Genomic DNA, 21,335 nt, shown 5'->3' on the forward strand with positions numbered 1-21,335 from the left:
AGAATTCCACTGTTTGTGCTCCTTCGGTGCATATTTTTAACCTTCTCCTTGGTTCCTAAACTCAGGACTTTCCCTCCAGTGAACACATGCCCAAAAGACATATCAGGGAGTTCTGACGGAGGAAACCAGTCAGCAAACACCTGGGAAAAGGCCGGCCCCCAGGCTGCCCTGAGTCAGGCACGTGTAAACATTTCCGAGTCACCACGTCACAGAGCAGTAATGTCAGTGCAAAAATCAGCACAATGGATGCGCACCATTGCCCTGAGGAGAGTGATAAATGCGGTTAGCGACACTGTCCGTGGGTCCCACCCAGACGTCAGTTTGCCAACACCCGAGTCATAAAACGATCACGTCCTCGAACCGAGGAACACAGCTTTGGGGAATGTGTCCAAGGAAAGAACGGGGAAGGGGGCTGTGTATCATCTCTGTCCAGCGAGGGCAGTGGAATCGAATGTTACCACCGAACAGGGGTGTCAGGATGAGTGCACTGACATCGAAGGGGTGCGTTCGGCAGTGATGGGAATACAGGGGGGCCTGTGGGAGGAGTCGGGGAGACTGAGCCGGGCGCTCACGCCTTACCCGGGGCTCCTGTTGGAATAGGGACGCCCTTGGAAAACCCTGGGTGCACCTGCATCTCGGAGCGCAGGAGAGGCCCGTCTTCACCCGTGTCTCCGTCTTAAAGATGGTTTCTCGTTTGTGTGTGACGAGCACGGGCGGCTCTGCGGTCGCTCTGCGGGTGCGTGACGGTCTGTCTTTGTCTCCAGCAGCGTCGGAGTGCGACCTTGCTCCCGTGAAGTCCTTTTTCTGCAGGATCCGGTGAGTGAGGCCTGCGGGGCCACGCGCCTGGGCTCTGGTCGGACTTAGCTCTGCTTTGGTCCTTTCGTGTTCGCCGGGCCTGTTGTGGGAGCTAAAGTCAAGACTGTTCTTGCCACAGGAGTTTGTCTTCTCATTGAGGGAAGAAGCATCCTCATGAGGGAAGTGGATGATAATCAGCAGGAGGAGAGAGAACGGTCATGGTTAGCCTGGGGGCGTAAGAGCCCCTGGTGGTTCCGGACACTTTTTTTTTTTATTGACTTCAGAGAGGAAGAGAGAGGGGGAGAGAGAGAGAAATATCAATGGTGAGAGAGAGTCATTGATAGGCTGCCTCCTGCACGCCCCACACAGGGATCGAGCCCGCAACCTTGGCATGTGCCCTGACCGGGAATGGAACCGTGACCTCCTGGTTCATAGTTCGATGCTCAACCACTGAGCCACACCAGTCAGGCCAGTACACTTTCAAATGACCACTGTTTGGGCTCTTTTGTGTGCTTTTTGTTGTTTCATCACATTTAAAATTAACTTTTGACATTTTGAATAACTTGAAAGAAAGCAAGATAGGTATATTTATAACAAGGATTTATAAGGTCCAAAGATATTAAACTAGAGGAAAATAGACCAAAATTGTAGTCGTTGATTTCTCATAGGAATTTTAGTGAATTTATTTTCCTCTAAATTTACCGATATGTCAGTGTTACATCATGTTACTGTTACTTTCACAATAAAATGTAATGATGTTGATGAGGCACTGGCTGGCGCTCGGGGGAGGAACCCGGGCTGGAGACGGCTGTCGGGCCGTCCGCACGTAGCTGGCATGGAGAGCCCTCGCCCCACAGCGGACGCAGGAAGTCCGGCTGGAGTTTAGGTGCGGAGGTCCGGGGGAGAGGCATGCAGTGCCTGGTGCCAATGCCACACTCGCGGGATCCGAGCCAGCTCTCCACAAACCTCCTGCGTGTGCATAGCGTGTGGCTAGACTTGCCCTTGGGGAGTGACATCTTAAACGAACGTTTTTCTTCTTTGGAAAATAAATATATTTAAATGTTTTAGATTGGGCTGTGTCTCTCGGAAATGACAGGAGGCATTTCCCAGCCGTTGCACACGCTGAACCATTCCTGCTCTTGCAGCGGAGGCGGCGGGCGAGGGCAGCGTCACGCCCCGTTCCGGGTGATTCCCTATTTGATTCACGTGCGGCGCTCCGCGAGGCCACAGTCGGAGCCGGAGCCGGAGCCGGAGCCCTGCTGCCTCATGCTGGCCGAGAAGATGCACTCTGGCTACGAAGGTGAGTCGGGGGGGCGGTGCTGTCGGGGGTCCTGGGCATGCCCGTTCGCTGCGCGGGGACCGCGGCACGCGGCCTTCGGCTGGGCCTGCACTCTGCACTCTGCAGCCGGTTCACTGCCCTGGACGTCTGGGCGGAGCTCCTCTCCCCGGACGGCACGGCCGAGGCCCGCAGGGACTTGCCACCTGCCCGGCCCTCTCCTCCTCGCTGCTGGCAGTCCGGTGGCCCTTTGCTTCTGTCTTGGTGAAATAGGAACAGTGGCATTGTTGCACAGTGCGGTCACAGGAATGGCTCTATGCTTTTAAAGTGTTTGAAACCCATGATGTTTGCCGTGTGTAAATATAAGCTCTTCAGTGTAGCTTATATGTCCTGATGGCAGAGCTGCATTCTTACATTCCGTGTGAGTACAGTCAGCTCGTTACAGTCAGTCCTGCTGAACCAGGGCACCTGCGTGTCTACAAATGACCGTCCTGTGCCAAAAACTCACACAGATTGAGACCCACAGGGCTTCTGGGGAAAATGAAGTTAGGGGCACAACACTCGAAAACTTAACCACGCAGCCTATCTAATAAAGAGGAAATATGCTAATTGATCGTCAACGCCTTCACAAAGATGGCGGTGCCCACAGCCAATAAGGAGGAAATATGCTAATTGACTGCCCTGCCCTCAAAGATGGCGGCACCCACAGCCAATAAGGAGGGAATATGCTAATTGCTGCCACGCCCTCAAAGATGGTGGCGCCCATGGCCACAAGATGGCAGCGCCCAGTCCCCTCAGCCCCGCTGGGGCGGCAGGCGTGCAGCACGGCTGGGCCCACCCCCAGGCGGGTCCGGCCGCTCCGTGCACCTGCCTCCGGAGTCCCCCAGTCCCCTTGGCCCCCCAGCCACCCAGGGCCAGCCCGAGGCACAGGTAACCAGGGCCGGCCGAGGCTTGTGCTGCCGGCAGTGGCAGCAGCAGAGGTGTGATGGGGGTCTTCCCCTGATCGCCGGGTCGCCTCCTGCCCCTGAGGGCTCCCGGACTGTGAGGGGGGCAGGCCAGGCTGAGGGACCCCCCCTCCAGTGCATGAATTTTCATGCACTGGGCCTCTAGTTAAAAATAAGACAGACGCCTCTGAAAATGATAACAGTTTTATACAGTGATTAAGACACAAAATTGGTGCAGCCACTATGGAAAACAGTATGGAGGTTCCTCAAAAAATTGAAAATAGAACTGCCATATAACTGAGCAACTCCACTTCTGGGTATATATCTGAAGAAATTCAAAACGTTAATTTGAAAAGATAATATACATCCCCATGTTCATTGCAGTATTGTTTATAATAGGCAAGATATGGAAGCAACCTAAATGCCCATGAACAAATGATTGTATAAAGAAGATGTGTACATATCTTCTATATACATAAAAGCCTAATATGCAAATTGTCCCCTCGGGAGTTCGATTGCTTGCTATGACGTGCACTGACCACCAGGGGGTGGCGCGGAACGAAGGAAGGCTGCAGCCAGCAGCCGGGGAAGGAAGGCCCTGGCTGGCAGCCGGCAGGAAGGCCCAGTCGGCCCTGATCGCTGGCCAGGCCTAGGGACCCTATCCATGCACAAATTTTTGCACCGGGCCTCTAGTAATGGAATATTACTCAGCCATTAAAAGGAATGAAATTTTACCATTTGCACAACATGGATGGACCTAGAGGGTATTATGCTGTGAGATAAAGACAGATACCATGTGATTTTACTGATATGTGAAATCTGAAGGACCAGATGGACAAACAAATCACAGATACAGACTCACAGACACAGAGGACAAATAGAGGGTTACAGATGGGAAGGGAGGTGAGGCAACTGGATGGAAAGGTGAAGGGATTAAGAAGTACCGATGGGCGGTTACAAAATACCAAGTGTGTGAAGTAAAGCTTGGAGAATATAGGAAAACATGTACGAGAATTACTGGGGGAGTCACTTCATAAATTGTAATTGTCTAATCACTATGCTGTGTACCTGAAGCTGATATAAAGTAATATTGAATGTCAGCTGTAATTGAAAAATAAAAATTTTAAATGTGAAAAAAGAGGAACGCACCAACAACACACACAGTGCCTTGGGCTCCTCGGCATGGGCAGCCCCACAGTTTGCCGGTGGCGGGGCCATGGGGATGGTTGTGAGGGTGGAGGAAGGTGTCCGAAGTTCTGACGTCAGATGGGCAGGCGTGTCCCATAACACTCGTGCGTGGAGGAAGCGGTGGTGTGTGAGGTGTGTGCATGTTGGTGTGTCCTGAGTGACTCCGTTCAGTTAGACGTTTCCTGCATTCACCTCCTGTTTTTTTGCAAATAAAATCATTCGTAAGCAATTGCAGAATTAGCATTATGCTCAGATGGTTCCCTGATGTGTTAACCACTACACTTTCAAAGCAAGCCATGGCTGACCTGACCGTACCAGCTTTATTACACAAATTTAAAACGCTCCTGTCCTGCTGGCCGTCGTCCTGTGTGCTGAGTTACGTCTAACTAAAGGGCCCGAGCTGCCTGCTCCTGCACCTGAAGGAGCTCCAGCTCGACGAGTAGATTATCTGCGGTGACAAGCTGGTCAGTGCACACAGACTTCTCTGTCTAAGTTAACTTTGGCCCTAGCCAGACTGGCTCAGTGGATAGAGCGTCGGCCTGCGGACTCAAGGGTCCCGGGTTCGATTCCGGTCAAGGGCATGTACCTTGGTTGCGGGCACATCCCCAGTAGTGGGTTGTGCAGGAGGCAGCTGATCGATGTTTCTCTCTCATCGATGTTTCTAACTCTCTATCCCTCTCCCTTCCTCCCTGTAAAAAATCAATAAAATATATTTTAAAAATAAAATAAAGTTAACTTTGGTGGGCATGACATTTGACCTAATTAAAACATAGATGATGCCCTGGTTCAGTTGGTTGGAGCATTGTCCTGTGCACCAAAAGGTTGCAGGTTCGATTCCCATCAGAGCACATACCCAGGTTTCGGGTTTGTTCCACAGTCAGGGTGCATGTGGGAGGCAACTGATCAATGTTTCTCTCTCACATCGATGTCTGTTTCTCCCTCTCCCCCTCCCCTCCCCCTCCTCCTCCACCCTCCCTCTCCCTCTCCCCTCCCTCTCTCCCTTCCTCTAAAATCAATTAAAAATTATTTTTGAAAGAGAAGAAGATGTAAGTAATAATGAAAAGCGTTGCCATCTAATGTAGCTCTGGCTGCTCAAAGGCCAGGCCCCTAAGTGAGATTTCACGTTAAGTGGATGACTAGACATTTGCCGTTAAATGAGTCCCTCTTTTTCCCAGCTCCTCGGATCCCGGTGGACAAAAGAATTTTCACCACAACACACACTCCAGGGTGTGTTTTTCTTGAAATAGATGAGCGGTAAGTACTTCTTTAAGCCTAAGAGAGATTTGCTTCTGGAAATAAATACAAATATGAAAAGGTTTATAGGTATGCTCACATGTTCCTACATTGCATATATGATATCTATCCATTATCTGTTTGATTTTTGTTAGATTGAATTTTTTTTGTCTAAATGCCACGCGTGTGACCTGCTTGGTCTAAATGTTTAATACAGATACCTTGCCTGTTACACTTCTCACAGTTACAAGTTATGTTTGAGCCCCCAGCTGCTTTAGGCGAGTCAGTTATTGTTCCGTTTACACGGGAGGACAGTGAGCCTGGGGGCCAGCGGCCAGGCGCGCGTGTGGGGTGTACTCATAGGGGGCCCCTGGCCCCGCACTCCTCCAGGGCATTTCCACTGCACAGCCGCTCCCGAGCCGGCTCGTGGCTTTTTTTAAGGGGGGCTGGGGAGAGAACAGAACAGGTTTTGTGTGTGTATGAAACTAAGTTCATTTAAAGAATTGTTACTTATTTTGAACTTAGGTCCTTCCTACTTTTTTAAGTGTTAAGATAACGCTTTTTATTGAAAGAATAGTGATAATGAATAGTAGTTGCTTATTGCTGTTTTTTAAGATCTTTATTTGAAAAAATTATAAAACATTGTTACCCCTGATTAGTGCTTCCATTTTCCCCCAGTTTATTTTAAATATTTTTCTTATTCATGAAATCTCAAAACCTGGATAGCAAGCCTCTTACCACATGGAGGTGTGAAGCAAAAGTGTCAAAAACTTGGCATGGTTATGATGTTAATGTTGATTTTTAAAAATCTTACCACCTGCAAGTGGGTTTATTTCATTACAGTTACCCTGAGATAATAGTAATTGGTGAGATACTTTGTATGATGCAATCTGTGGAACGCAGGATAACAAGGATCTTTTGAAAATAGCTCACGTGTTATCACCTCAGACCGTGTGTGACCTTGTGCACATGGACAGTGCGTGGAGCCGGGTCTTTCCACGTCACCTGCGAGTCCTGTCTCGCCGTTTTCGAGAGCCTTGGGACGCATCTGTTTGGATGGCCTTTGCGGCGGCGTTTCTGTGTGATTGTCGTCATACTGTGCAGAGTCCCAGCGTGCTTGCTTCCTTCAGCATCCTGAGCGTTTTCCTGTGTTACGATGCGATCTGTGTAAACTTCAGGGGCAGTAAATGGAGGGCCTCGGGGACCTCTGAGGAACTTGTAGATATACACATTCCGGTCTCGCCCCCCACTCTGCCCTGTTCCCCTGCGGCGAGCCAGTCTGTGTGAGCAGGTCCCCCGCGTGGTTTCGATGCGGATGGCCACCTCCCTTAGGTCATGTGACTGTTGCCCGTAGAGTTTATGTAGCTATGGCCTCCTGTTTAAAACGAAGGGCAGGAGTGTTTGCTCAGTGTAACCGCGTCTAACCGTGCCTGTGCCGGTCTGCGCAGGGCCGTGCCTTTGCTGGGGTACCTGCCGCAGGACCTGGTCGGCACGTCCATCCTCACGCACCTGCACCCAGAAGACCGCGCTCTGATGGTCGCCGTCCACCAGAAAGGTGAGGCTGCGGCTCAGGGCGGAGATTCTTCATCCTGGACCTCACTTTCCTCTCGTTTCTTATTAGAGCTGACCCTTTCCTTTCACCTGGTAAGCGGTGTGCTGACACTGCTAACACTCCTTCTTCCTCCCTTGGCGTTCTGCACGTTGATGCGGAACTGCCCAGCGGTGACGGTTGTCGTCGTGTAAGTCCCTCTCCGCCCTCTTGCGTTGCAGTGCTGCGGTTCGCGGGCCACGGCCCCTTTGAGCACCGCCCCGTCCGCTTCTGCACCCACAACGGCCACTACGTCACCCTGGACTCCAGCTGGTCCGGCTTCGTGGACCCGTGGAGCCGGAAGGTGGCCTTCGTCATGGGCCGGCACAAAGTGCGGACGTGAGTGCACCCGCTTCCACGTTTTCTAGAAACTCTTTCTTGCCGGGTCCTATTCCTTCCTCCACTTCCTCCCCTTGGCGGCGGGCAGGCGGGCAGCACGGCCTGAGGGCGGATTCCCAGTGCTTTCGGCCCCTCCCGGCGATGCTGCCCTCTGGGACTGTTCCAGGGAGTCGTGGCTAAACAGAAAGAAAAGATGTGTTTGCAACTCAATCATAATGGCCAACTTAGAGCAGCTCAAATGTCTGTCGTTAATTAAACTGGAGTATCTCCTTGACATGTTATATTGGTCAAGAAAAATTTTTACAGAGATTATAGAACATGGGAAGTTGATATGTTAGATGTAAAAAGTATATAAAGTTATTTATACCCTATGATTACATCTAAAACACACACACTAACCATGAAATGTGACAAGATGAGAAGGAAATAAAATGTACTTTTTGGTTGTGTGTGGGGTAATGGGCTTATGGGTAAGATTATCATTATTATTATTATTATTATTTTTGCCTTTTCAGAATTTTAAAGTTCTGCTTAGTGAGCAAATAAAACTTTCTCTATCAGCTTCTGCTGTCAAATTCCACTTACTGGTGTCTATTTTATTAAGTCTTTATTTTTAAACATTAGACTCTGTAATACTGACCTTCCCGCCAGCATGGCTGACTCAGGCCTGTGCTGGGCCAGGATCTGTGACGTGGACCTAGGCCGGCCTGGCCAGTGTCGGAGCCTCAGGTGCTCCCAGTCCCGTGCCTTCCTGGTCCATTTACACTGGGCCTGTAGTTCCTGGGCTGGGCCATCGGTTTCCCTGCTTGGATGTCTGTTAAGCGTGGAAATGAGGCCTCACTTCATCGTGCGGGGAGGCAGTGCCTTTCGCACTTGGCCACGCAGCTGGTGACCTGGCGCAGTGGCCGCCTCGGGCGGAGGCGGTGATCCTCGGTGGAGCGCTTGGCACAGTGCCGGGCGCGTCACGGGGCTGGAGGAGGCAGCTGTCCTGCTGTGCGTGGTGAAGCAGCACGGTTCCTGGCACTCAGAAGGCCCAGCGACCTGCCAGGCAGCCCCTCTCTTCGGTCCTCCTGTGGCCTTGCCGGCCCCTCGCTGTACTCGGGCAGAATGGGAGCATAAGCCCCGCGAAGGGACTGTGACAGCCGCGTTTCACCACGGGGTGTGTCGCAGTCACCTCGATTGCAGAGCTTAAGTTAGGTGCTTCAAACATTAGTGTTTGGCAATCTCAGGGTCTTACAATTCCGGCAGTAGGTTCCTCGGTTAATGTGGATCTGTGAGACCAGCAGTTGTGAATGCATTCCCGTGGCTAAGGGGGTTCCGTGTCCTGATCGAGGTTGTCTAGTCTTCAGACAGCGCCCGCAGCCGAGCGGGACTGCCGCTAGGGACGGGAGAGGCCTGGCCTCTCGTTCATCCATCAGTGCTTTCTCCACCTCCGTGAACAGAATTGAGCTTCATATTTTCTGTATTTGGGATCAAAGAGTTGCTTTGTAAAAGCATAGGTTTATTATTTGAATATTTAAAATCACTTTAGACTTCATTGTAAATGAATTTTATTATTTTTATTATTTTAAAATATATTTTTATTGATTTCAGAGTGGAAAGGAGAGGGAGAGAGAGATAGAAACATCAATGGTGAGAGAGAATCATTGATTGGCTGCCTCCTGCACCCCCCACAGAGGGGATCGAACCGTGACCTCCTGTTTCATAGGTCGATGCTCAGCCACTGAGCCATGCCAGCCGGGCTGTAAATGAATTTTAAATTGCCTGACTCAGTCTTTCATGTGCTATTTTGTAGGAGTCCACTGAACGAGGATGTTTTTGCTGCCAGAATAAACAAGATGGACAATAATGACAAAGACGTAACAGAATTACAGGAACAAATTCACAAACTTCTGTCACAGGTAAAATGGGGGAGATTTAAAAAATGAACATAAAATTCCCATAACTGTGTTATTTTAATATTCTGTCGAGTAAAGTCACTTCCCAAAAATAAGCTCCGGAGAAAGATCCTTACCCTCTGCATTCCAGAAATGTTTCTTCCTCTTTTTTGTTTTTAAAGGAAACTTTATTATTTTCTATGTTAAGTACACAGAATATTTTGTAAAAACTCATTTTAAGACAACAAAACTGAGTCACAGTGAGCGGTGAGACAGAGAAGTCATTTCTGAATGAGAGAATTATTTTTGTGTTCCAAGCTCCACAGCCTTGGGTTTGGGGTTTTTTAGGACAGTTCCCATTTCAGAGGTGGGGCGAGCCCGGCCTCTCAGTATCTGGTGGTTTTGAGGCAAAAGTAGGAAAAACTGCTGGTTGATAAACGCTCCAGGCCCGTAAAGCGCCCGTCACATCCGAGGGGGACTGTGGTGTGTATTTCATTTGTTCTCTCTGGTCTAAACTCAGCATAAAGAACAAGTCATTTTCATATTTAGGAAAATTATACTATGGCTTTAAAAAATATTTTTCGTTCCAGAAATACCCACTTAGATTAAAAACTAGACTTTGCCCTTGAAAATTACTGAAATGAGGGGGTTGTCTTTCATGTCAGACATAGGGTTAAAAGCATCAACCCTCACAAACCCAATTTAGGGTTTCAGAAATATTAGTCTTAATTTTCTGATGACTTTAGGTAAGCTCTGAGTGGGTCATGCTGCATCCCCCCCCCCCCCACAAGATAGTAACCCCCAAATCGCACCCGTGTCCTTGCAGCCGGTCCATGGGGGTGCCTCCAGTGGCTACGGCAGCCTGGGGAGCAGCGGGTCGCAGGAGCAGCAGGTCAGCGTGGCCTCCTCGGGCGAGTCCAGCGGGCCGGGGGCGGAGGACGCCCAGAAGGAGCCGGTGAGTGGGCGGCGCCCGTGATGCTCAGGGCCCCCTGGACCTGCAGCCCCGCCTGCTGGCGGCCATTCTCACCCTCCCGGGCCGGGGAAACTAAAAGGAAACCATCCGTTTGGAAGGCGGTCGTTGCGTTAATAGTGTGCTTTCTGCACACCAGCCTCTTGTGAGCAGATGTGCGTTACGCGGGGACGGAGTACAGGCACTTCCTGTGCTTTTCATCTGCGCGTGTTCGGAGAACCAGAAGGCTAACGTGTTCTGTGCGTGAATCTTGGGATGTTCGTGTGACAAGATCTGAGCTGTATGTCATTCTTTTCCCTCAGCTGACTTTGCAGCAGGTCTGTGCCAGTGTAAACAGAATTAAAACCCTGGGGCAGCAGCTGTACATCGAGTCAATGACCACATCACCCAGCAAGCCGGCGGTGGGGACGCTCGCAGGACGGCCCAGTGGTGAGTCAGGGGGCCCCGCCGCCCCCACATCTGGCCTCTGCGTGGACGGGGGGGTGTGAGGACCGAACCGCGCGCCTGCTGCCGCTCTCCGTAGCCACTGGTCCGTCGTAACGGTGGTGGCAACGGCAGCAGCAGGGGCTGGACTGAGAGCTGAGCGGGCCAGCAGGAGTGACGGCACACGCCACTCCAGAGCCGGTGTGTCTGCCACACCAGCACATCCAGGTTCCCCCGTGAGCTCTGCCAGCCGGCGTCCGTTTCAGAAGACATTGCAGAAACACTCATGCCTCCCTGTCGTTGCAAACAAGTGGCGAATGCTCAGACGTGAGTTGAATGAAAAACGTGGCATTTTTCCTGCCGTGTCCTTTCTCACATACAGGTGAGCACTGCTCCACGGGAAGCGGCTTAGTTGTGATAATTGGATTATTTTGAAAATTTTACCCACTTCCGTATGTGGAGAGGAAAGCCCAATAATGTAGACATCAAGTTATACTGACTTTTTAATTAGCTCACGCTCCCTTTGTCTTTCTCCCTGAATAGTAATAGAGTTTTGGGAGTCGTTACAGATGTTGGGCACCTAAATGTGATTAATGGTCTGTCACTGTCGGATGTGGCTGTCTTAGAGGAGAGGTGACATTGTCCCCAAGGTCCGTGGGAATAGCTGGTGTATTTTAGGACTTGACACGAGCTCCACAACAAAACGGCAGACCCCTGCTCCTGCCGCGACACCCCCGGCGCCCAGAGGCTGCCCTCGGCGTTCGCAAGCCCGTCCCTCAGTGTCGCCTTCCCCTGGCGGAGGCTCTCTCCTCCTGTAGATGTCGGGGCGCCAGGAGAAGGAACAGCGTTTCCTGTCCCTTGAAACTATCAGGTTTCCTCTCTACGGGAGAGTTCGTCTTAAACATCTTTCTTGATGCGGATCATGATGCCATGTCTCGGCAGAGAGAGATCTTTGGGTCGGCGTGAAATCTCAATCTGGGACTGTTTCCTTGGTCACCTGGTCCAGTCAGTGCCCCTCGGGCTGCCCCGGCCGGGGCCGCGTGCTGGTGCCACAGCTGGGTGTCCTGACCTCTGTGTTTTCTCCGAGTGGAAACGCTTCTCCCTCCTGCTTCGCTTTACTCGGCGTCTGGTAGCATCGGGACTGGTTGTTTGGAGGCCGAATATTTCAGCAGACCTCAGTCTGCCGTCCTTATCACTGGATAAGTTTAAGCTGTACTAACTGGTGTCTATGCTGCTATTTTAGACACTGAAACTTACCTACTCCTTATGTTTGTGCTACACGTGACTCTGACACACATAGGATGTGATTTTGCGGGGAAGGAAAATCTGTTGCCATTTGGTATGACTTGGGAGAATGCATGTTACTTGAATGTTTTATATAAATACATATATATATTTTTAATTGATTTCAGAGAGGAAGGGAGAGGGAGAGAGAGAGAAACATCAGTGATGAGAGAGAATCATTGATTAGTTGCCTCCTGCATGCCCCCTACTGTGGCTCAAGTACAGAACCCAGGCACGGGTGACCTGGTTCATAGGTTGATGCTCAACCATTGAGCCACACTGGCTGGCATCTTGATTTTATTAACGTTTAAAACCTACAAGTTGAAAGAACCTAGTGAAAAAAATCTAGCGCTCTTTACTCAAGAGAAATAAGTATGCAACTTAAGAATAAAATGTTACATCTTAAATATTAGAAATTGAGTGGTGATACACACCAAGGAAACACTAAATGATTACTGCGTGCTTTATGTACAGGGTGCTAGAGCCAACAGGAACGTTGGGTTTCAAGTTTTTGTTTTTACCTTCCTTACAAGGGCAGGTTACACTTTAAAGCACAACAAGAAGGGAAATTTTAGAACTTAATATGGAAGGGCAAGGAGCAACGAAGAGATATAAAGCCCCTTCATCAGCTACGTGGACTGAAGCCAGTGCCAGCGCAGTAATTGGGGAAATTAGGGACATTGAACGTCCCTCTTCGGGCGGATGCGATGCCTGAGTGAAAACAGACGATCTGTAAATGGAAGTGATTGAGAGAGAGCGGCGTTGGCTCCGCTCAGGGAGAGCCGGGATGAGCTTCGTTCCAAATGCAGAGGAAGGAAGCCAGACGGACAGCAAGCGCGTGGTCTGTCCTTCTTTTTTTGAAATGTTTTTATTGATTTTTAGAGAGGAAATGAGAGGGATAGAAAGGTGGAAACATCAGTGAGAGAGAAACATCATGATTGGCTGCCTCCTGCAACCCCCTCCAGCGATGGAGCCCACAACCTGGACATAATCCCTGACCGGGAATCAAACTGGCTACCTCTTGGTTCATGATGGGTCGACGCTCAACCACTGAGCACCACCTGTCAGGCTCATGGTCTTTCTTGAACCTGTCAGTGCTGAGGTGACAGGACAGCCAGCAGGCCTGACCGAAGGAGACACCCACTCCTGCAGGGGAGGGGCGCAGGCCCTGGGGGCCGGTCACTGGGTCACTGAGGCGGGTAGCTGGCAGAGACAGACGTCCTCTGGGGCGCGATGCAAAGGGAAGACCAAAAGCGAACCGTGGAGCAAACGCTGGAAAGAAGGCTGTCCAACAGCCCCACCTGGAGCACCGCGTGTCTTCAGAGGAATTTGAAACCTAGGACATCGAGCAAAACCATGGCAACGCCCACCTTCCCCCTGGCCTAAACCTTAACAAGATGAACTCAAACAGGTCTAGCAGGAGAACGCGTGCCCAGTCTCTGCTGTCGTTTCCATCAAAAAAGAACGATGGTCCGCTTTCAACAAACGGTAAAGCATATGGAAAAGCAAAAACTCCCAAGAGACAAGGCAATCATCAGATTAAGAGTCAGAGATGACACAGGTGCTGGGACACACGGACGGGGAACTTAAAATAACGATGAAGAACACATTGAAGGCTTTAGTGGACCCAGTAGGCAGCGTGCAGGACTCCCTGGGTAAGCACAGCATGGCGCTGGAGCGTCAGCCATCAAGTGGCAGTGCTAGGAGTGCTAGACAGAGAAGTGTCTGCCTGGGACGGGCACTCGGTTGAGAAAAGGAGCCGAAAACTGGAAGGTGGATAAATAGAAACCACACAGACTGAAACGCAGCGAGAAATAAAATACAGACTAGAGCATCTTCAGAATTGTGGGACAATATCCAGTGTTCTATCAGATGAATAATTAGAATCTCACAAGAAATACTTGAAGAGCCCTAACTGATGTCTTTCCTAACCAGTTTGGCTCAGTGGATAGAGCATCGGCCTGTGGACTGAAAGGTCCCAGGTTCGATTCCGGTCAAGGGCATGTACCTTGGTTGCAGGCGCATCCCCAATAGGAGGTGTGCAGGAGGCAGCTGATCGATGTTCCTCTCTCATCGATGTTTCTAACTCTCTATCTCTCTCCCTTTCTCTCTGTAAAAAAATCAATAAAATATATTTTTTTAAAAAAAGAAATACTTGAAGAAATAATGGCCAAGGTTTTCCACAAATCCAAAGAACATTAAGTAGTGGAAACACCAAAAAAAGAAAAAAACACCCACCACAAATGAAAACACCACCCCCTGGAGCGTTTCCTAGTCAAACTGCTGAAAAGGAAGACTGTCTAGACTGAAACAGAAACCGAGCTCTGCATTTGTGGTTCATGTGGAAACACAGAGGCACTGGGATATGCCATCCTCAGTCCTTCAAGTGCCCCTGACGTAGCGTGTCATTTGGAGGTAGAAACTGAATCCTTAATGAGATATGTAGCAGTGCGCACGCCGCGTCTTGTCAGGCAGCCAGAGGAAAACACAGATGATGTCCAGAGAACAAAGGTCAGAATCACAGCAGACACTTCAGAAACCGTGCACCCAGAAGACAATAGAGTCTTCAAAGAAAAAACTGTCAATGTAGAATTTTACACCTGCTGGAAACTCTCTTTCAGAAATGAGGGAGATATAAAGATTTTCTCAAACAAAAACTGGGAATTTATTACCAGCAGATTTACTCTGTAAGGAATGCTAAAGGAATTTCTACAGGTAAAAGAAATACAATACAGACTTAGGACTCAAATCCATACAAAGTAAAGAAAAGCACTGGAAATGGAATAAATGGAGGTAAAATCAGTTCTACTTTTCACTTATTTTTAATTGTTCTAAACGGCAGCTGACTGAAACAGACACCGAGTTCTGCATTTGTGGTTCATGTGGAAACACGGAGGCACTGGAATATGCCATCGTCAGTCCTTCAAGTGCCCCTGACGTAGCGTGTCATTTGGAGGTAGAAACTGAATCCTTAATGAGATACGTTGCGGACTTCAGGACAGTTATTACAAAAAGTTTTTAACGAAGTAGAAATGATGTCAGCAGAGGAGATAAAATGTGGCGAGCCGCACGGCCACGGCATCCTCAGCCCCACGTGGGCGCCTCTGTGCCGCGCCAGCTCAGCCAGGTCCGGTGACCCTGAGTGGGGGCGGGGAAGGATGGAGAAAAGACAGACAAGAGAAGAAAGCTGGGTCTGGGTGGGACACTGTCCTTTCTGAGGGAGAGCGAGCGACAGCGCCACAGACTACAAGCCGTGTCTTTATTTTATAGCCGATGCCAGGAGGCAAAGGAAGGGCGTGGTTAAGATGTTTACAACGTTCCTACTCAACTACACGCACCTGAACTCTATCAAGCCCACGTCACTCAGGCCTGTGGGGCCACGTGTTCGGACCGTAGGTTCAAGCTGACAACTATAGTTTTTGGCCATAATTGTTCTGGGAGGGCTTTGCCCTCCAAGCTGGGACTTGCACGTGGCCATGAGGATTGTGCCCTCTCATTAGTCCGAGGCTTGAACCTGTCCAAACACTGTAGCCGCTCCCCACAATAAAATAGAACTTAAAACACCCAACATGAGGCATAAAAAGGAGGTTAAAAGACACAGTGATAAACCCAGTTGGAACAAATGGAAAACAGCTAGCAAGATGGTTTCTATTAGTCCAGCTATATCAGTAATCACACTAACTGTGACCTCAGTATAGGTTAAAAGATGGGAGTGATCAAATTAGAGGAAAAAGGAAGATGCAGCTATATGTCGCCTATAAGAATCCATCCTTCAGAATAAAATCCGGTTACAAACAAAAGGCTAGGGAAGGTGTGCTGTGCTAAAGATCAGGAGAAAGCGGGGAGCTGCATCCAGGTCAGGCAGAATGGACGAGGAGGCAGGAGCAGGAGCAGGGCTTCGGGGGGAATGGCACAGCCTGGGGTCGATTCTCTGAACGTGTAACAATGTACATACGTCTGCACCGAACTTGAGAGCTTCAAGATGCGGGAAGCAAACACCGATAAAAGCTTCAAGAAGAAACAGGTTCACAGTGATAGCTGGAACACGCGACATACCTCTCTCTGGAGTTAGTGAAACAAGCAGAAAATTGGCAAAGATTCGTGACAGCTGTCAACAGGATTGGCCTCACTGACATCAGTGGAACACTTCAATCGAGCATGTTTTTCTCAAGGGCATGTGGAATAGTCATCAAGAAAAATTGGACTTTATCAAGATAAAAAACTTCCCTTTGAAAGACTTTGGTAAGACATCAGTAAGATGGTGAAAAGACAAAATATTTGCAAATTCTGTATGAAATAGTTTTTATCCAGAATATATAAAGAACTCTCAAAAATTCAGCAATAAGACCCTAACCGGTTTGGCTCAGTGGATAAAGCATCGGCCTGGGGACTCAAGGGTCCCAGGTTCGATTCCGGTCAAGGGCATGGACCTTGGTTGCAGGCACATTCCCCGTAGGGGGTGTGCAGGAGGCAGCTGATCGATGTTTCTCTTTCATCGATGTTTCTAACTCTCTATCCCTCTCCCTTCCTCTCTGTAAGAAATCAATAAAATATATTTTTAAAAATTCAGCAATAAGAAGATAACACAATTTAAAATTATCAAGAGAGCCTAACCGTTTTCCAGGTGTTACACAGATGTCAAATAATACATGAAAAGAAAATGCTCAATCTGTCATTAGGAAATTAAAACTGTTTGAAATACCATCACACACGTATTGGAAAGGCTAAAATTCAAAGAAAAAACTGACAATACCGAATTCTGGCAAGATTTCAAAGTAACTGAAACTCACATATTCCTGAAGGTGATGAAAAAAAGTGTACAGCCACTTTGGAAAAATTAGGCTGTTTCTTAGAAAGTTAAACATACTCTTACCATATCATCCAGCAGTTCCTTCTTAGTCGTTCACACAAGTGAAATAAAAACTCAAGGTCATGTTTATCACACTTTATTCACGCTTGCAGACACTAGGAAGCAACATAGATGCCATTTCACAGGTGAACGGGTGACCGGTGGCACACCCACATGATGGAATACCACTCCCAACACGCAGGAGTGGGCTTAGTTCACACACACAGGGTCTTCAGTGCATTTTGTAAATGAAGGAAGCCAGAACCAAAGATTACATACTGTATGTTTCCATTCGGAAAACGTCAGTATTTGTTAACGTTGGGGAAGGAATTGACTATAAAAGAGCAGTGGGAGGGAGATGTTGGCGTGATGGAAACGTTCGGTTTGTTACTCTGGTGGTGGGTACACAGAGTCTTTTGTTAAAAACCATAGATCTGTACACCTCATCCCACCCCAAAATGTAGAGGGAGCCCAAGACAGCGTAGGCTGCGACAGATGAACCCAACAATGGCACACTGCAGTCCTTCGTGCAATCCTATGTGGTCCCTGTCTGTGTCAGTGCATTTAGACCTGCGCTCATTGTTAACAGCTGCATAATAATATGCTACTGAATATATTTGTTCTAAATTACTGCGATTTAATTTCGCTGAGTAAGTATATGTCCTAAAAACAATGTCCTTTTAATTGTACTTACCCCATTCTCTTTTAGGTGAGCAGAAGGCCTCTTCTTCCGTGCAGGCCTTGAGAAATAGCAGCGTGCACGCCGAGTCTTGTCAGGGTTTGAGGAAAGATCAGCGTAGCCAATCCTACCAGCAGATCAGCTGCATCGACAGTGTTATCAGGTATGAAGCACGCGTTTTGAGAACCATGTTTTTCCAAAAGCTGCATTGTCCCTGGAGCCCTTATGTAATGGTTAATAGCTGTCGTCTTGATTTTCCCTATAAATCAGTAGATGCCTATGGCCTGCCTGTTACATGCAGTCCAGGATATGCTCAGCATTCCAGGGGATGCAGACAATTGGAAGGTGCATTCCTTGTTTTGAAGGAATGGTTGAGAAGACAAGGCCTGCGCTTGTCAAAGGTAGAGGATGCAAGATCTGAAGATCAGTTCACGACGGTGGGCAAGGGAGGTAGCCATCCGGTGATTGAGGCTGGATGGCCGGGGAGGACTCCGTCAAAAAGCAAGTCCAAGGTCAGCAGCTTGGGAGCGTGAGTTGTTTTTTTCTCTCTCCTTCAATTTCCAACTAACCGGACATCCATCACCGTAAAAAGTGCCGTGCACAGCAGACCGGGACACCGAGAGATCCACCCACCTGTGCACCTGGGAGGCGGCGTGGACCGCGGGCGTGGCAGCGAGAGGGAGCGCCATGGGCAGGCGTGAGCTTTGTGGCAGAGGATTTGGAGGGTGAAGGTGGGGAGGGGGGCGGCCCAGCCGTGGGGCTGCAGCTGAAGGGACCTCTGCGCTGTGAGGAGAGACCACAGTGACGGGGGCGGGGGGGAGGTAGGGAACGCCGTGGCGGGTAGGCAGGAGAGAGAACTGAAGGAAAGGGCCCAGCATTCTGGCAGGAGTTCTGCCCCGAGCCTCTGGGGCCCCCGCCCAGCTGGAGGATCTGTCGGGCAGGCTCACTGAAGCCCCACGTGCTGAGCACACAGTTCTCCCCACTCTGCCACCGTGCTTGCTTTTTCTCTTGGCAGCTTTTTAAAAATGCATGTACTCTCAACCTTAGCTCAGGTAAGACAGACCGAACACATCACCCTGTCCCCCCTGTGGACAGTGAGAGGCAGCGTCTCATTACCAACCTGTTGAGCTGTGAACCACACCAGGCCTTGTCTCCATAGCAAGGTGTCGCTACTCCAGATGCAGCGGCGGATGCACTTTTCATCAGACACCATGGAAAGCACGCAGTGCAGGATCACAGAAAGGAAATAGCAATTTCCAGCAGCCAACTCCACCCGAAAGGCATCGAAATGGTGAAGAATTCAAAGTAGCTGTTAGGAAGAAATTCAGCAAGCCGCAAGAGAGCTCAGAAGGGCAGTGCCATGACCAGGAATGAAGTTAAAGATAGAAGGAAGACTTTACCAAAGAGATTAAAATTCTAAAAAATAACCAAGCTAACTCTGGAACTGAAGAATTCAATAAATGAGAGAAAGCAGGCATTGGAAATGTAGCAGGTCAGATGGAAGAAATGGTTAATGAGGTGCAAGATGGGAATCTAGCAGTGATTAAGGTTGAAGGAAAGAGAGAACTCGGATTTTTTTAAAAGTGCAGAAACCCTCTGAGCGCCATCGGATCCCATGCAGAAAGCCCACCTGAGATGATGGGTACTCCAGGAAGAGGCAGTCAGCATTACTTGGATACCAAAAGAGAGAAGGGTACCACAGGGAAAGAAAACTGTAGACCAATATCCTTGATGAATATCGATGCAAAAATTCTCAACCAAATATTAGCTAATTAAACAATACATTAAAACGATTATATCCTATGACCAAGTGGAATTTATCCCTGGATTGCAGAAAAAGCATTTGAAAAATACAATATCCTTTTATAATAAAAACCCTTAACAGATTGGGTATAGAAGGAACATACCTTAACATAGTAAAGGCCATATACAACAACGCACAGCTAACATACTCGTTGGAGAAAAATTGAAAGTGTTCTCTCTAAGATCAGTAACAACAGTCCATATAACACTGGAAGTCCTAGCTAAAGCAATTAGGCAAGACGACAAAATAAAAGACATCCAAGTGGGAAAAGAAGGCTGACATTGTTGCTGTTAGCTGTGATATGAACTTGTCTGTAGGAAATCCAGAGTCAGGAAGTGGTTGAATTACAGTGTCAGGAAAGTTGTGGATACAAAATCAACATGTAGAAATCAGTTGCTTTCCTTTTTACTAATGACAAAGCACGTGAAAAAGAAAGAATAGCATCAAAACAATAAAATACTTAGGAATAAATTTAACCAAGGAAGTGGAAGATCTGTACAGTGAGAACTATAAGACTTTGCTGAAAGAAATTGGGGGCACCAGCAAATGGGAAGACACCCCTAGTTCCTGGGTAGGAAAAATTAATACTGTTAACCGGCCATACTACCCACAGCTATCTGCAGATTCAGTGCAATCCCCACAGAGGCATTCTTTCCAGAAATTGAAGAAACAATCCTAAAATTTTTGTGGAGTCACAGAAGACACCTTATAGCCAAAGCAATTCTGAGGGGAAAAAAGACATCCAGGGGTATCACACGTCCACATTTCAAACTATACTACAAACTTACCGTCGTAAAAACAGTGTGACGCGGGCACGCAGACAGATACGTCAACCAATGGGACAGAATAAAGAGCCTGGAGTTAAATCCTGGTGTGTATGTGTGTTCAGTTAATATCTGACAGGGAGCCGAGAGTACCCGACAGAAAAAGCAAAGTTCCTTCAACAAACTGCCGGGGAAATTGGAGAAACACATGCAGAGCAATGAGAGGGGACCCTGTCTCATACCACTCAGAAAAATTAACTCCAAATGGGCCAAACACGTAAATATAAGACCTCATGCCATTAAACTGGGAGAAAACGGGGAAGAAGCTCAGTGATACCAAGTCGGAAAAGAAGTACTCAATACATGAATAAATAAAAGAAAGTACCATGTTTCCCACTGTGCGTGGCAGTGATTGTTTTTTTACTGTGACGCCAAAAGCGTGGACAGCAGCAAATACCAAGTGGAACGACATCCAACGCCAGAGCTCCTGCAGGCACGTCAGAGAAACAACCCAACGGGAAGCTGGCCCCCGGAACGGGCGGGCTGCTGTAAGCCTGTGCCACTAAGAGGCGAGGGTCAGAAAAGTGTAAAGAACTCGGCAACAACAAAAACAACCTGAGTTTGAAACGGGCAGAACTAAATAGACATTTCTCCAAAGAGGATACGTGAATGGCCAACAAGCACATGAAGTGATGCTCAGCATCACTAATCCCCGTGGAAATGCAAATCAGAGCCACAACAATGAGATGGCACCTCACACCGTTAGATCCCGGAGACGAGAAGCAGGACGTGGGAAGGAAACGTCCACATGGCCGGTGGGAACGTGGGTCAGTCCAACCACGGTGGGGAGCTCATCAGAAGTTAACGTCTGTCACACGATTCAGCACTCGCCTCCTGGCTCTGCACCCAGAGGACAGGGAACAGGGTTCGGCCTGACGTCTGCGCTCCCAGGTGGATCGCAGCGTTGTCATGACAGCCCAGATACGGAAACAACCCGCATGCCCGTCAGCAGGTGAATTAAAACGTGGTCTGTGCACAGGGTGTTACTCAGCCACGAGGAAGGAAGGTGTCCCCCCTCCTGCAGCAACATGGGGGCCTTCAGCCCGGGATGCACCAAGGGAAGCCACAGGAAGCCTCGTGCTGTGTGAGAGCACTTACGTGCGGAGCTTGAATCGATGAAGTGAGGGTTACCCGGGGTGGGTGGGGGGTGATTGGTGGTGTTTGAGGGCACAGACTTATGGGTGTAAATAAGCCGTAGAGATGTGATGAACAGTGTGGTGGACACACAGTAACATCGCACCCTGTGGTGGGAGGTGATAAAT

General features: G+C 48.9%; 1 protein-coding gene across 1 annotated transcript in view; it reads left to right on the plus strand.

Annotated features, from left to right (window-relative positions):
- PER3 (period circadian regulator 3) overlaps positions 1 to 21,335 on the plus strand; it is a 43,428-nt gene that overhangs the window by 12,883 nt on the left and 9,210 nt on the right. The window contains exons 6-14 of the mRNA XM_054720842.1: positions 765 to 816; positions 1,941 to 2,095; positions 5,379 to 5,457; positions 6,885 to 6,991; positions 7,207 to 7,363; positions 9,159 to 9,264; positions 10,067 to 10,195; positions 10,513 to 10,639; positions 17,476 to 17,608. Coding sequence (XP_054576817.1) covers positions 765 to 816; positions 1,941 to 2,095; positions 5,379 to 5,457; positions 6,885 to 6,991; positions 7,207 to 7,363; positions 9,159 to 9,264; positions 10,067 to 10,195; positions 10,513 to 10,639; positions 17,476 to 17,608 — 1,045 coding nt within the window. The remainder of the gene's footprint in view (positions 1 to 764; positions 817 to 1,940; positions 2,096 to 5,378; positions 5,458 to 6,884; positions 6,992 to 7,206; positions 7,364 to 9,158; positions 9,265 to 10,066; positions 10,196 to 10,512; positions 10,640 to 17,475; positions 17,609 to 21,335) is intronic.

The sequence above is a fragment of the Eptesicus fuscus genome, chromosome 9, assembly GCF_027574615.1.
Source record: "Eptesicus fuscus isolate TK198812 chromosome 9, DD_ASM_mEF_20220401, whole genome shotgun sequence".
NCBI lineage: Eukaryota > Metazoa > Chordata > Mammalia > Chiroptera > Vespertilionidae > Eptesicus > Eptesicus fuscus.